Raw genomic sequence first — 16,892 nt, 5'->3', positions numbered from 1 at the left:
TGTTTTCTTCTTGGACCAAGCTCACACAATGTTCCATATTTTTCCTGATGCTGTGAACCACAATGGACTCAATTAATTTAAACCCATCTTGAAGTTTTTAAATATAAGTTACCTTAACTGAAATCACTAGTATAAGTAAAATACATTCTCCAAAAAAAGATCGGAATACTTATGTTCTTTGTAGCTTTATTAATAGTCTTCAATTAGCAATTAGCCACTTGGCCATTAACACATGACCACTGACTTGTCCACAGAATTCTGGATAACAATAAAAATTATGTGTTCATATAGGTAACAGTAATGAGCCAATTATCCAATATGGAAATAATTAGAAAACAGTGTGGACACTTCGCCTCTTCTTAGAATTGGGAACAAAACACCCATGGAAGGACTTACAGACACAAAGTTCGGAGCTGAGACGAAAGGATGGACCATCCAGAGACTGCCCCACCCGGGGATCCGTCCCATAATCAGCCACCAAACCCAGACACTATTGCATACACCAGCAAGATTTTGCTGAAAGGACCCTGATATAGCTGTCTCTTGTGAGACTATGCTGGGCCTCGCAAACACATAAGTGGATGCTCACAGTCAGCTATTGGATGGAACACAGGGCCCCAATGGAGGAGCTAGAGAAAGTACCTAAGGAGCTGAAGGGGTCTGCAACCCTATAGGTGAAACAATATGAACTAACCAGTAACCCCGGAGCTCGTGTCTCCAGCTGCAATGGTAGCAGAAGATGGCCTAGTCGGCCATCTTTGGGAAGAGAGGCCCCTTGGTCTTGCAAACTTTATATGCCCCAGTACAGGGGAAACACCAGGACCAAGAAGTAGGAGTGGGTGGGTAGGGGAGCATGGCGAGGGGAAGGATATAGGAGACTTTCAGGATAGCATTTGAAATGTAAATGAATACCTAATTTAAAAAAAAAAAGAAATTTGTAAAATATTTGGAAGAAAAAAAAACAGGCAAACACTTTCAGATTCTGTTCAAATAAAATTATAAGAGCTACAAATTAAACCATTTTGAAAGTAAGCAAATCACCAAATACCTAAAACCCCACGGAAAACATAATACAAGAGCAGAAAAATTCTGGATTGAAACATTATTGATATCATGATGGTTTTAAGGTTTTATAACCTGTTCAATGCTTATACCATAAAAAATTGTACACACAAATGCACATCTGCTATACATCAGTGTGTTAATTTTGCATAACCAAAGGAATGATTTACATTGGTTCAGTTTCAAAGGCTTTCAGTCTGTCAAAATGGAGGATATGGGGGTGTGGTAGGGTGCAGCTTAGCTCAAGGCAACAAACAGGAACACATGGGGAAGGCTGCTCACAACATGGTATTAAGCAGACTGGCAGCAACAACTGGGGGCTTGGTTCTCAACCTTCCTAGTGCTGTCACCCTTTAATATGTACCTCATGTTGTGGTGACCTGCAACCATAAAACTATTTTGTTGCGACTTCATAACAATAATTTTGCTACTATTCTGAACTGTATTATAAATTATGTGACTACCAAAGGGGTCACATACGGTTCCAAAGGGGTTGAGAATTGCTGAACTAGGGGTTGGTATAACTTTCAACACCTGCTTTTAATCACCAACTCCTGCTCACTTTTGCCACAACTCCAAAGATTCCACTGCTTGCCAATGTAGCAAGGTTTTTAAAACGTGAGAGGCAATTCAGATTCAAACCATAAAATCCCATTCCTGGCTCCCAGAGGCTCACAGCTCTCTTATGATGCAAAAAAAAAAAAAAAAAAAAAAAAAAAAAAAAAATTCATTTCCCCCAACTTCAACAGTCTTATTTATGTCTTAACAGTTTCAATACTGTTCAGAGGCCCCTTTCTTATGTGAGCAAAGGTTAAACTCTAAACTGAGCAAAGTAAAACCAAAAAGGGGGGGGTTGTAAATCCAAAATAACAGTGGCACAGACTAAACATACCTACTTCAAAAGGGAAGAATTGGGCCACAGAAGGGAGGGATGGAAACTAAGGAGAGCAACAAACAATATGGAAAAAACCCAAATTCTGTAGCACTACTTCTGGGATCAGGATCACTTGAGATCTAATAGGCTTGAGTATGCCTAACCCTGAGGCCTTGTCACATACCACCCAGCATCTCGGGCTATGCCTGGAATTGGTGGAAGCCTCTACACACTCCTCTGTAACTTATATCCTGCCTGCCTGTAAAAGGAGCACCACGTTAGTGCTACAAACACTGCCAGCTCAAGCAGAAACACAGGTTCACTGATCCACAGCTGAAGTGGCCTACATAGGGGTAACTGGACCCAGGAAAGAATTTCCACAAGAATGTTGTTTTAAACAAATTAAAAAATTATATCTGTATTATTATTTTTTAGATGTAAGAGTACTCTGCCTGCACATACACTGACATACAGAAGAGGGCATCAGATCCCTTTATAAATGGTTGTGAGCTACCATGTGGTTGCTGGGAATCAAATTCAGGACCTCTGGAAGAGCAGCTAGTGTCCTTAACTGCTGAGCCATCAAGGTATTTTTTTTTTCTATGCCCTTAGTACAAAATACTTAGTTTCTTTTAACAGTGTGGTCTCCATTAGTAACTATGGCTTTTTTGTTTGTAACTCCAACACATTCTGTTCCTGGCAAAACTGCATTTGAATCTTTCTGATCTGCTTTTTGCTGATATTTCTCACTATAAATCTGGCTATAAGTCACACCCTGAATTCAGACTTAGTTAAGATTTCAGGACATAAGATAAAGGCAAATTATTTCCAAGAATGCAACATCTACAGTCTCTAGAGTAATCCACAGGTAATATTCTCATATAAAACCCCACCTCTCAATTATCAAAGCCTGTATTAATGTACCAGTTATTATTCCTATTTGGTTTCCCTAATTTTACAAGTGACATTTGGAATTACAGACTTGGTTCTATGAAACTCGGTGAAAGGTCTTCTTCAACGATCTTAGACATCAGGTCAGACCATGTGGGAATAAAGGGATAAGTTTAAGCTATTCTAAGAGCACTGAATGTTGCAGTTCCAATAACTGACCTCACCTTCAGGGTAACTTGTAGTCTAAGTAAAAACAAACACCTTCCTCTTAACAACAAACAAAAAGCAGGCATTGAGGCACAAACCTAGGACTGAACACCCTGCTTTGCTCAGCTAAAGGTTTTGGAAAGCAACATAAATGAGAGCTACTCCTTCTCATAACAGTATCTACACTGAGGCATGAATGTGCAGCTTCAAAGAACTGTTCCAGGGAAGGAGAGAGCTCAGCAATGAAGAGCACTGGCTGCTCTTCCAGAGGTCTTGAGTTCATGCCTAGCAACCACATGGTGGCTCAGAACCATCTGTAATGGAGTCTAATTTCTGCTTGTGGTATGCATGAAGACAGAGCACACATGTACATAAAATAAATAAATATTTTTTTAAAAATTGTTCCAGTCTCTATATAAATGGGGTCTACCAACCTGGCAGCATACATGGGATGGTCTGAGGCCCCAGGCGTGCGCGTGCGCGCGCGCACACACACACACACACACACACACACACACACACACACATATATATATATATGCCAGAGGACTGCCTGGTCTGGCCTCAGAGAGACAAGATGTGCCTAATCCTCGAAAGACTTGAGGCCCCAGGGAAGGGGGAGGCCTGGTGAGGGAGGAGGTGGGAAGCACCCTCTTGGAGGCAAGGAGAAAGAGGAGTGGGCTGAGGAACTGTGGGAGGGAGGAGGGGAAAGGGGGGTTCAATGGCTGGAATGTAAATAAATAATTAAAACAAAACAACAACAGGGCCTTCGGTAGTATTTTGCCCAACCAAGGCTGTGAATAGAAACTCTTGATTAAAAATACATGGGAAAAAAAATCCATAAGGTCTTTTATTATTGCATATTAACATGGCAGGAAGTCTCTGGCTAGTTCCTATCATGTAAACAGCCACATGAATCATGTGAGACAAAGACTTGAGAAGATATTCCTTGATGGAGCCTCCATCTAATCCCAGACCAGGTTCGTTTAGACAAAATACAGACCCATACATATTCAGTGAGAAAAGGGGATGAAGGTCATTTGCAAGGCACAGGAAGTTGAAGCTTCCATTAGGGAAGGGGAGAATATGGGCATGTTGGGGGGATATACACTCAGGGCAAGGTGCTAGAGGAGTGACAGTTTCTATGAGACATTATGGCAGCTATTTAATTCTGGCAATGGAAACAGACTGTCTAGAACATGCAGACTAGCTCTCTAGTACAAGTTACACGGCCTAGAACTCTATGAGGCTCTCTAGTTTGTTACAGTGAAAAACAATGCAACATCTTTCGAGGCCTGAGGGTGCTTTCAAGGGTTGGCTTCCAGGAATTATGATGGTCTATCTTTTGGTGTTAGAAGATGCTAGAGAGTTGTCTAGGCTTTCCTTCATTTGCTACATTTATAAGATTTTTCTCCAGTGTGAAGTAGCTGATGCCTAGTGAGGGTAGACACCTGGCTAAAAGACTTCCCACACTGGTCACACTCGTATGGCCGTTCCCCAGTGTGAATTCTTCTGTGTTGAACAAGGTTGGTAGTTCGGCTGAAGGTCTTCCCACATTCACCACATGTATAAGGCCTTTCACCAGTGTGAACTCTCTGGTGTTTAACCAAGTCAGCTCTCCGGCTAAAACACTTCCCACACTGATCACAATTGTAAGGCTTTGCTTTCGTGTGAATTTTCTGGTGTTCAGCAAGATTGTAGCTTTCCCTGAAGAATTTCCCACACTTGGCACACTCATAAGGCCTTTCACCAGTGTGAGTTCTTTGATGTCGATTAAGTCTGGATTTGTATTCAAAGGCTTTTCCACACTCCTTACACTTATAAGGACTCTCTCCTGTATGGACTCGCTGGTGTCTGATGAGGGTGGCGTTTTGGGTATAAGATTTCCCGCACTGTCCACACTCATAAAATTCTGTTGTGGTGTGAATCCTACTGTGTTCAATGAGGTAGAAGTACTGTTTAAAGAACTTACCACATTCTCTACATTCATAAGGCCTTTCTGAGGTGTGGGTTCTCTGGTGTTTCATGAGGGTAGCTCTCTGGCGAAAGCATAGACCACATTCCCCACACTTATAAGGCTTTTCTCCAGTGTGAATTTTGGAGTGTTTAATAAGGTTGGCGCTTTGGCTGAAGGATTTCCCACATGCTTCACAGTGATAGGGCTTCTCTCCAGTGTGAACTCTCTGATGTACAGTAAGCGTGGCTTTGTGACTAAAAGACTTTTCACACTGTCCACATTCGTAAGGCTTCTCTGTAGTGTGAGTCCTCTGGTGTGTAATCAGGCTGACAATCTGCCTAAACAGCCTCCCGCAGTCACCACATTCATATGGCCATTCTCCTGTGTGTGTTCTCTGATGTCGCAGAAGACTAGAATGGCACCCGAAGGCTTTCCCACATTCCAGACACTCAAAAGGTCTTTCTCCACTATGAACTCTACAGTGTTCGCTTAGGTTAGAGCTTTGACAAAAAGACTTTCCACATTCACCACATCTATACGGTTTTTCTCCGGTATGGCGTCTCTGGTGTATTCTAAGTGTGGCTTTCTGGCCAAACCATTTTCCACAGTCATGACACCCATATGGTCGGTTTTCAGTCTGATCTGTCTGGGATGGTGCAATCGAGTACTTGTTTAAGTCTTGCTCACAACTGTTAGACTCAAACCCCTCCTTTCCACTGCAAAGTCTTGGATATTCATGAAGCCTGTGTTGGGGGCTGGAAGATTTGTTATATTTATCTGACTTAGAGTTATTTTTCTCTGAGTGAAAAGCCTTTCTACACTTAATTTGATTTTGTTTCTCACCTTTGGGAATGGCCTTGGGTTGGAGAAGATTCCATACAGCTGGGAATTTCTCGCCAATCTTACTACAGACAGAAGGGTTCCCTGCTACATGGAATATACAGTTCTTCACAAGGGAGTCCACATCTTTCTTTAACCAATTCTTGGCTCTGTGATGCTTCTGGTCCAGGAGGTCTGTACACACCTCAGTCAAATGTGGTTTCTGCCCGGGTAGGTCACTTAGATGCAAGATATCTTTAAGGACGGTGCTACAGATGTCAGAGGGATGGGGCTTCTTCGTGGGTAGACCTTCCTTTGCAGTCCTGATCTGTGGTGCACAGGTTTTGTCTTCAGCCTCTGCTTCAGACCAATGAGCTGAAAGGACAGAAAGCCTGGTATGAAGCACATCAACTGGCTGGAATTACCAAGGATGTTTGAACGTGGTTCCCCTTTTTGAGCAGCATGAGAAGAGGCTAGTTGTTTGTTTGTTTGTTTGTTTGTTTGTTTAATATTATATGCTTAGTTTTACTTTTGGATCATCTTATGATTTGTAGGATGCAAGAGAAAAATATTTGTCTAAGACTTTAGCTGCTTTGATTGAAAAAATACAAGTTGTATCAACTGGAGAGTGGGAAAAAAATGGCATAAACCAATTGAATCACTCAGAGCAAATCTACTTGTCTGACAGATTTCTGTCTCAGATTTCTAGCTTGTGTCCAGTCATTTGCTTGTATCCAACTATGGGTTTCATTTCTATGGTTGGAGAAAACAAAAACACAAACAAACAAACAAACAAAACAGGAATATCATTTAAATGTTTCTATAGAAGACGAGAATAAAGCCTATGGGTCAAATAGCCAGGCCTTCCTTACAGGCACCATCTAGATGTAAAGTGGACACATTTCTCCGATGTCTATATCTTAGCTCCCTCTGTTATTTCTTTAAAAATTGTTTTTGTATTTATTTTTAAAAATAATAATAAAGATTTACTTTATGTGCACTGGTGTTCTGTCTGTATGTGTGCCTGTGCAAGGGCATAACCCCTAGAACTGGAGTTACAGATAGTTGGGAGTTGCCATATGGGTGCTGGGAATTGAATTCAGGTCCTCTGGAAGAAGAGCCACTGCTCTTAACTGCTGCACCACTTCCCCCGCTCCTTATGTTTGCATTTCTATATATTGTGCACACAAGTGAGTCTGTGTACATTTGCACATGTGCACAGATGCTAGAGAGGGTGTCAAACCTCCTGGAGCTGGTTTATGAACTGTGGGCTGCCTGATGTAGGTGCTGGGAATCAAATTGGTTCTCTGCAAGAGTAGCAAGTGCTCTGAACCAGAGGGTCATTTCTCTAGCTCCTTCCTGTCTTTCTCCCCCTTCTGCCTCCCTCCTAACCTTTTTATTCCTTCATAGCATGGGAAGGGAGGCTAACTCTTAATAGATGGCATAAAACTTAACTGAGAACATGCTGTTTAGTTGCTGTTAGAATAGTCCAGATCCCACACTGCAAACCATGTCTCCAAGAATAGACTCCTCTGCCTTATCTATCCTGGTCATATTCTAGATGAGAAGGCCATATCCTGGGAATGGAGAGATGTCTCAGTGGTTAAGAGTGAGCACACCTCTTCCAGAAGACCCAAGTTTGGTTCCCAGCACCCACAGCCATCTATAACTCTGGTTCTAGGGGATGTACTCATGTACATGTTTCCTTCCTCTGACTCATCTCTTTCTTACACCCTCATCCTCAGCACCTGCTGTTTACCCATGCCACCCTGAATGATGCATAAATATCCTTCTCTCACAAATTTCAGAAATAAGCCCTATTTTCAATGGCATTCAACTCTCCATGCTGCCATTCAGTCATCTCTAGAAATTAAGACCCATGGTGCATATAAAGGAAAGTGCAACAACAAGCAGGGCCACTCAGATGGAAGAGCAAAGGCTGTTCCCTGTATTACGCTGTAGTTGCTGCCTGGAGTACTGATCAACAGTGTTCCCTAGCTGGCCTTTTAATGCCAGCATGGCTGTCTTTGGTAGGCACTTGTTTCTGCACCATTTGACTTAAAACTACAATAGGTCATAGTGTATGGTAAGTGGTATGTATCTTAATATATCTTTGGGCCTAAGGACTGAAGGCAACTTGCATGTCTCTGGACCTGTTTAGTCCTGAGGACCATATAGTAAGAGTAGGGTGGGGTGGTATAGCTGCAGGAATCCTCAGGGCTATTGGCTAGCTGATAGGAGAAGAAAGCTCCAGAAGAAATAGAGTGAGGTGTCCCTCAGTATAATTTAAAATGACCGAGGTTGACACTGAACAGGCAGGCAGTAGAGGATAACACGGAATACTGAAGGTTGGATACTGAGCCCCAATGGCATGGCATTCTCCACTGACTGCATAACACTTTCTCTACTTCTATAGATGGTGATAACGTGGGTAATAGGCCCCTAGTTGACATGCCTACTAAGTTAATCACAAAACAAAGAATTCAGAAAATAAAACTAATGTTCTCACTATTCTGCCAGATGTAGAGTCCAAGAACAACATGGGTAAACAGAACATCTTAGAAAGAACAGACTATTCCTACCACGAGGAACTGACCAAGCAAGCATCAACCCAAAAGGTAGACTCCAGCCCTTCCCTACCTCCCACGCATATCTGATGTGCACACACAAAAAAATGGAAATTAAAGAAGCCAAAGTTTCAGGAAGTTAAAAGCTCAAATTTAACAAACAGAACTATTAACAGAGATACTTGGAAAAGGAGAATATTAAAACGAAAAAAATGGTAGTAAAAATACTATGAGTATGCGCGTACACACATGCACGCACGCATGTATATAAATGTATGCCTTAAAAGAAGATTCATCTCCACAGGCTTAGATCCAGACCAAGGCTCTCCTCATGTTGGTCTAGGTCCAAGCAGCTCATGCACTAGTTTTCCCTGGCCTAGTAAAGAAAATCACACAGATACTCTACTGGCCCAATCTAAGGCAGAATAGAATCTCACATCAGACACATTGCAAAGAAATAAGTCCATATGCCCGGGACACCCACACACCCCCACACAAAAATTATATGTGTGTGTGTGTGTGTGTGTGTGTGTGTGTGTGTGTGTGTATGAAGCAAAACCACTGACAGCAATGTTTCCTAATGAGAACTAACTAGATAAATCCCAGGATACAGACTTGAAGAGGATAATCATATCAGGTGTGGTGGCACATCACTTAGAGTTTAAGGCCACCCTGACCTAATATACTGAATTCCAGGACAGTTAGAGCTACATAGTGATACCCCATCTTCAGATTTGAAATCTGAATTCGGCAAAGAGACAGAACACTCAAGCTGAAATGAGGACAGAAAAAATGAGGATTGAAAAGCCCAGCAACCAACTAGAAGACTATTGAAAACCTTATGCAGAGAGCAGATCAAAGAGAAGACAGAATATTAAGTCTTAAAGATAACTCAACTAGACAGCTCAATGGAAAGTCTTATAAAGAGAATGGATGAAGTAGGAGCTAGAATATCAAGTCTTGAAGTAGAATAGTTAGACCACTAATAAAGATTATGGTGCCGGGCGTGGTGGCGCACACCATTAATCCCAGCACTTGGGAGGCAGAGGTAGGTGGATTTCTGAGTTTGAGGCCAGCCTGGACTACAGAGTAAGTTCCAGGACAGCAAGGGCTACACAGAAAAACCCTGATTTGAAAACAAAAACAAAACAAACAAACAAACAAACAAAAAAAGATTATGGAAAAAAATTAAAAGCATGAGGAAGGGATGTGCAGAATCTCTGGGATACTATGAGAAGATCCAGTCTTTGAATTTTAGACATAGATGAAAGAGAGGAATTCCCAGTCAATGGCATAAATAAGACCTTCAACAATACCATAGAGAAACTTTCCTAAACTCAGGAAAGACACAGTCATGTAGATAGAAAACACACAGAACATCAAATGGACACACCCTGAAAAGAACCTTCCCATTACATTTAGTAGTTAAAACATTTAATATGTAGTACAAAGAAAGACTAGTGAAAGCTATGAGACAACACACCAAGTCATATAAAGGAAAAGCCATCAGAACAGCTGATTTCTCAGTGGAAATTGTGAAAGCCAGAAGAGCTCAGAGCAATGTACTCCAAATTCTAAAAGCCCATGATTTAGATTATTGTGTCTAGCAAAACTATCTTCCATGATTGAAGTATAAAGAAAAATTTTCCATACGACAAACAGGTTCAAAGAATTCATATCCAGCAGATCACCCCTAAACAGAATGCAAGACGCAATACTTTAGAATGGCAAGTGGAATAACCATTGTCAAGAGACACAGACAGCAAATAGCGATGCAATGACTTCAATCAATGCACAGCTACCAATAACTTTAAATATTGATGGCTTCAATTCTCCAATCAAAAGACACAGGCTGGCTGAACAGAGCAAAAACAACAACAACGACAAAAACAACTCATCTTTCTGTTGTCTACAATGAACTCACCTCAGTTTTTAAAGATAGATACCTTCAAGAGAAAGGTTGGAAAACTGTACTCCAATTGAATGGGACCAAGAAGCAAGTAGGTGTCGGTATAGAAATATCTGACAGATTCCAAACTAAAACTAACCAAAAGTGATAAAGAAGGACCCTTCATTCTAATCTATGGAACAATTAACCAGGAAGACGTTACTATGCTAAACATATATGTAGCAAATTCTGGTTTATGCCATTTCATGCAAAGTGAATTATTAGAATTAAAGACACAAATAAGCACCCAGCCACTAATAGTAGGCAGTTTCAATAGCCCACTTTTTCCATAGACAAGTTATATGGATAAAAAATTAAACAGAGAAATATCAGCATTAAGTGACATCAAACATCAAATGAACTTAATAGATATCTATAGAATATTTTTCCAAACACAAAAGAATATACATATTCTACTCAGCAACCCGTGAAAGCTTCTCTAACATAGACTATATCCTACAGTCTAAGAGATCGTCTTCACAGTTTCTGAAAAATAGAAAGAAATAACTCCACATGTTCTATGTGGCCATAAACAAAACCTAAAACCGACAGTAAACAAATCTCCATTAAGTGCACAAATTCAATGAGATTAAATGCACTATTAAATGATGGGCAAGACAAAGAAGAAATAAAAAAAGAAAAAAAGAAAGAAAGAAATCCCAGAACTAAATGAAAATAAAAACACAATACAACAAATCCTCTGGGACACATTAAAAACTGTCCTATGAAAAAAGTGTATAGCTCTAAGTGTCTACATTTAAAAAAAAAAATTTAAAAAGAGCATGAATAAATGACTTAATGCAGGCAACTCAAGAATTTGGAAAAGCAAGAATACTGCAAACTAAGATATAATAGATGGCAAAAAATTATAAGAAAGAAACTGATGAAACAGAAATAAAGACAATACTAAATAGACTCACAGCCCTTGATCCAACTAATCAAAAGAAAGAGAGGACCCAAATTAACAAAATCAGAAATGAATAGAGAAATATTACTAGACACCAAAGAATACTTAAAAACCAGTACTTAAGTGGGAGCAGTCTATTAACTTGTGTGATCTATTTGAACTCCTGCTGGATAAACTAAATTACTGGAGACCAGTTCCTACTTGGGAAGACAAAGACATTATAAAAACCTAGATCTCACAACTGCTTTCTTTTTGGTTAGTGTATAAGTTATTTTCCATTTCTGTAATAAAACCAAGGAAACTTAGAGAAGGAAGGATTTATTACAGTTCCAGAGGGATAGGAGTCCATGATGACAGAGCAGAGACATGGTGGCTGGAGCAGGAGGGCTCACTTCTCAAACTGTAAGCAGGAAATGTTTCACACAGCACACTTACATCATAATACTGCTAGACACACTGCAGATTCTTGGTTTGATCTGACATCCCTAATGGCATACCCTGTATCAGCTGTTACTAGGGAGAAGCAGGCAGCATGTCCACTTTGTGAAATAAATCAGGGCTTTCCTCACACTTCTAGTTGTTCGATGACATAAGAAATACATAATGTAAGCATTAAAGAAAGACAAGACAGATGAGTAACTGGTACAAAACAATGAGTATTTTAAAGAAGCCTAGATAGAGGGTCTTATACAAACAGTTCACAGTCAATATAAACACCAACCATCACAACATATGAAATTCCTGAAAGAGACAGCTATCAGACAAAGCTAGATAAGGTGCAGAACTTGGAGAAAAGGGAATTATGGATATGAACATAGTCATCAGGCCAAGGAAGGGGCAATTTCATTCTAGAAGCTGTGCTTATTGTTAACTGTCAACCTGACACAATTTTGAATGACCTGGGAGATGGGCCTCCTGGCATAGGTGTGGGAGAATGTCTTAATTATATTGAGACCTGCCCACAATGGGTGGCACCATTCCTTGGGCTTAGAGTCTTGGGCTGACTACAGATGAGAAAGTAAGCTGAGCAATGACATGTATTAAATCATTGTTCTCTGCTTTTGACTGTGGATGTAATGTGACCAGTTTTCTCTAACTCTTGCTGCTATGACTTCTCTGTCTTAATAGACTATAACCTGGAACTGTTGAGTCTAAATAAACTGTTTGTCCTTCACATTGCTTTTGTCAGGGTACTTTATCAAACTAAGACAGACCTATTACCTGGACTGCAGAATTTCTGCCACCTAGACATTTTGATGGGGTGACATGTGTTAGGAATGCTTAGGGCAGTGCACACAGCTCAACCAGAGGGATAAGAGTCCATGATGGCAGAGTGGAGGCATGGTAGCTAGAACAGGAGGGCTTACCATCTAAAACTGCACACCTGCCAAGAAAGTAGGAAAGCCAATAGGGCCTTTAGCTTGGCTCTGAAAAGGGCAGAGCTGGATCTGGCTGAAAGAGACAGATGGGAACCAAGACATGAGAGTGAGTACAAGGGACTTACCCAGTGAGGTTATAAGGGTAAAATTCTCCAGCATCACATCAAGATACAGGAGCCTCTGAGATTCATCCAGGAGCTCCCACTCTTCCTGGGAGAAGTAAACTGCCACGTCCTCAAAGGTTACACAGCCCTGTTATGATGAAGACAAGTCACTCAATGATCAACTTCCTTTCGGATTCCCAGTTTATGCACCCACACGTCCATCCTTTACTAACTCTCCTCTTGAAATGATAAAAAGCTTAACACACGAAGGCTAACACCTGTTACTCTATTCCCAGATCACTACATCCTCCCTCTGCACCCACAGAAGGATGAGGAGTAGCTATGCATTTTGGACCTGACAATAAAGGGCCATCAAGACTTCTTTTGAGGCCATGGAATGAGAAGATGGAACATAAAAACCACAGTGAGGCTTTTTGGGGGTTTTTTTGTTGGTTTTTTTGTTTGTTTGTTTGTTTGTTTTTTAAATGACTTTTTGCTTTAAGCAACAGGTGGTAATTTTTTATTTTTTTTTGAAATATAGCCATTTCCCTTTGCATGTGGTAGGTCTTTCTGTACCTGTTATACTACCAAGAGCAGAAGCTGTGGTACCCACTCTTATCCCAGCCAGTCCACAGTCATTCATGCACTAAAGCACTAAAGCAAGGGCCCTATTACAGCTGATTCTTTGCTCACAAATCAAGTCACGGAGTCCTACTGCAATGGTAGGAGGGGTACAAAATGCCTGTTAACCAAAGAAAGTGTCTCTGTGTGTGTGTGTGTGTGTGTGTGTGTGTGTGTGTGTGTGTGTCTGGGTGTGTCTGGGTGTGTCTGGGTGGGACACCCTGAACCCAAGACAATTCCAAACACATTTAAAGATAACACTACTCAAATGTCCCTCTCCATGTACTTAAAGACTTTGGAAAGCTTATCAATCAACTTTGTTCTGCAATTTTCCTAGGGTTCCTCCATAAAACCAAGAAAGTGTCTGTTATCCAAGTCGCAGGGCCTGCTAACATTTTCCATCTCTATGTGTTTCACTTAGTCCACACCTCTCTTATAACAGCTCATTCCCACAGCCACCTCAAACTCCACAGCATATACCACAGGCATCTCCTTGGGCTCCTGCATTACTTAGCAGGAGGTATCTAGAGAAAGCTTCATATATGGAGGCAAGATCCATCACTACCCAAATTTTGAGGCTTCCTAGTGTCAGAGGCAGCTGCCATCCTCTCTTAATGCCTTGCTGGCTGACTCTGTTCCTTGCTCCAGTGTTAGCCACCATCATACATGTGGCATTTAATGCCACTTCAACAGTCACAGGTTTCCTCTAACAAAGCTCTACCAAAAAGTCTAGCTACAGGGGCCTCCTCTGCAGATACACTGATTCTCCCAGATGAACACTTTGCGCTCTCAATTCCTAGAATGAAACTCTTCACTTTTCAGACACTTCAAGAATCCTTCCTAAATGTTGGTGCGATGTGTGTGTGTGTGTGTGTGTGTGTGTGTGTGTGTGTGTGTATGGTGTTATGCTTATGGTATTACTAACAAGACCAGCTTCCTTTTGGCCATGATGGCAGACTCTCATTGTATAAGCACTTAGGAGGCTGAGGCAGGAAGGAGTATCACCTGATCAAAGGAGTTAAGAAAAAGCCTTCAGGACACTCCCTAACACCCTAGAGCTCCCAGGGACTAAACCACCAATCAAAGAGTACATATGGAGGGACCCATGACTCCAGCTGGATATGTAGCAGAGGATGGCCTTATTTGGCATCAATGGCATCCTTGGTTCTATGGAGGCTTGATGTCCCAGAGCAGGTGAATGCTAAGGCAGTGAGGTGGGAGAGCTCCCTCACAGAAGCAGAGAGGAGGGGGATAGGATAGGGGGTTTGTGGAGGGGAAACTGGGAAGGGGGATAACATTTTAAAAGTATTAAAATAATAAAATAAAGCTGATTCTGTTTCCTAATCCACCCGTATTCAAGGATAAACAGCAGCCTTCAGCAATCAGGATGTCTCCATGCTTAATTTTCCCCAGAGTTGTAGATCTGTGTGACTAGCCAGCGGCTGACATTCCCACTATACTACTGGGTTTTGAAATCTCAGTCTCCCTCTTTTTGTATTTATTTATTTATTTATTTATTTATTTATTTATTTATTTATTTTCTCCCAGTATGCATATGTATGTGAGTGTACAAGTAGAAAAGCAGGGCACAATTTTCAGGAATCAGTTCTCTCCCTTTATCATGTAGGTTCTGGGGACTGACTTAAGTACTCAGGCTTGGTAGCAAGTGCCTTTACCAACTGAGCTATCTTATCAATCACTCATTCTTTCTTAGGGTCTCACCATGTATCCCAGGCTGGCTTTGAACGTGCCTTGGTCCTCTCTAGTGTTCAGACTCCAGGGATATGCCTCCATGCTAAATGTTACATTCCATTCTTAAGAACCCCCACAAAAATGAATTCCACTACCAACGTGAGGCAAGAAGTGTGGCCACACTGGTGAACTTACTAGAACACCCCACACTCACCTGTATACAGACCATACCCTTTTCTGTAGATCTGGGAACCTGTGGGAAGAAAGTTGTAAGAATCAAAGACCATGGTAAGTTTTCATGGACCTGGACCCCTGTCCAGTCCTGAATCTTCATAACCTTTTATATCTAAATTATCTCTAAACTATGCATAGTGCTGAGTCATAGCAGCTGCGGGATGTTGCACAAAGCTTTATTCTCCTGAGGGCTCCATATTATTCTCTTCCAGCCCGCTCTAACTCTGTGCAGCTTTTGGAATATTTTGAATAACCTCTAGCTACATTTATCTTCCATTCAGTCCCGCTGGCTCCTCCGTAGTGAGGGCATAGTTAATGCACCTCACCTTGCCGTTTTTTTAGGCTGGAATGCTCCCGGTTAAAGTGGCCAAACGTGATACTGCCCACACAAATCAGTCAATCACTCTTCTCTTGGTCCCACTCTTCCATGCCTCATCAGACTAGTTACGAGAAATGCGGATCCCATCCACGAGCTTGGCACTGTTCTGGACACAGGGATTAAGTTTTTCATAAGGATGTGAGCTGAGCGGGAGTCCTCAAGGGGCTCTAGGACTCAAAGTATCTAGGGAGAGGGAGCGCCTAGTATGTGGCACTTACCTGAGCCAGGTGCTTCAGCGCCGCCATCCGGCTCTGTAGAGTACGCAGGGGCCGGTGCACGGCCGCCGCGGCTGATGATGGTCTGCTTGGCCGACACCCAGTGCCTGTTCGCTCTCGTACCTTTAGTCTAACTTGCTGATTTTAAAGCTCAGAATCCTCCAAATACCAACCCATGGACAGTTAAACCAAAGACAGGACAAAATGCAGGAAGTACCGCCCAATGTCTGTCGACCTTCCCAGGCAGAAACTGCCCTCTTTGGCTCAGCAGTTTGCTACTCTGCTCTTGGCATTGTGGGTAATGTAGTTCCTACTGCTCAGGCTTGAACCAACAGCAGCCCATAATCCATCCTCACAATGATCTTAATTTGTTTCAGAATATTTCTGCAGTAAAGGAAGAGTGGGGATTTTATTTGGGATTTTATTTGGGGGAACCTATATGTATTTATAAAGGAAAACACTCCAGATGCAATGCTGACACATCTCTGACCATGCTTAGTGAAGAAATATGTTGCTACTTATGGAAAGATATTCGACACACTGTAGCATGTTTTAAATAGAGATAATTTAGCCCAAATTTTGAAAGTTAAAACAGCAGACAGGAAAAACTTTTCGAGCCTCTCTTGAGAGGTTTTGTAAGCCACTCTGCATTTAGAATGAGTGAGTTAAATATAGAGTAAGCCAAATTGAAGAATAAATATGAAGAAAGAAATACCAAAACATCTAGTTGGGAGAAAATATCCAGCAAAAACCAAACAAGGCAGCCATCTGTGAGTCCTAATGGGGGAGATCCCCCGCAGAACAATGTCCTATCAGGTAACTTCAGGAAAGAACAAGGAGCACCATAAAGGGACAACATCATCCAATCAGGTATTCACAGCACTAGCAGAAGCTAACAGGGTGGGGAGGGCAAGGTGAGGCAATGACGGAGTTCCTGACTGAGCTTTCTCCCCAGGCATGAGCTTCCTATGGCTGAATTGTTCTTTTTCAATACAATAACTTATTAATGTATTATTTGTTTCTTTGTTTTAAGACA

The 16,892-nt window shown here is 41.5% G+C and overlaps 1 protein-coding gene across 1 annotated transcript; it reads right to left on the bottom strand.

The window, feature by feature from the left end:
- Positions 1 to 3,857: 3,857 nt before the first annotated feature.
- Zfp418 (zinc finger protein 418) lies at positions 3,858 to 16,065 on the bottom strand. The gene is made up of 4 exons (NM_146179.2): positions 15,860 to 16,065; positions 15,243 to 15,281; positions 12,737 to 12,863; positions 3,858 to 6,185 (listed from the first exon to the last, which is right to left on the bottom strand). Exons 1-4 carry the CDS (start codon positions 15,884 to 15,886, stop codon positions 4,420 to 4,422), a joined length of 1,959 nt encoding a protein of 652 aa, NP_666291.2. The 5' UTR covers positions 15,887 to 16,065; the 3' UTR covers positions 3,858 to 4,419.
- Positions 16,066 to 16,892: the final 827 nt, after the last annotated feature.

This window comes from Mus musculus, chromosome 7, assembly GCF_000001635.26.
Source record: "Mus musculus strain C57BL/6J chromosome 7, GRCm38.p6 C57BL/6J".
Lineage (NCBI taxonomy): Eukaryota > Metazoa > Chordata > Mammalia > Rodentia > Muridae > Mus > Mus musculus.
Note: the sequence above shows the minus strand (reverse complement) of the source record. Positions and strands in the feature narration are given on the sequence as shown.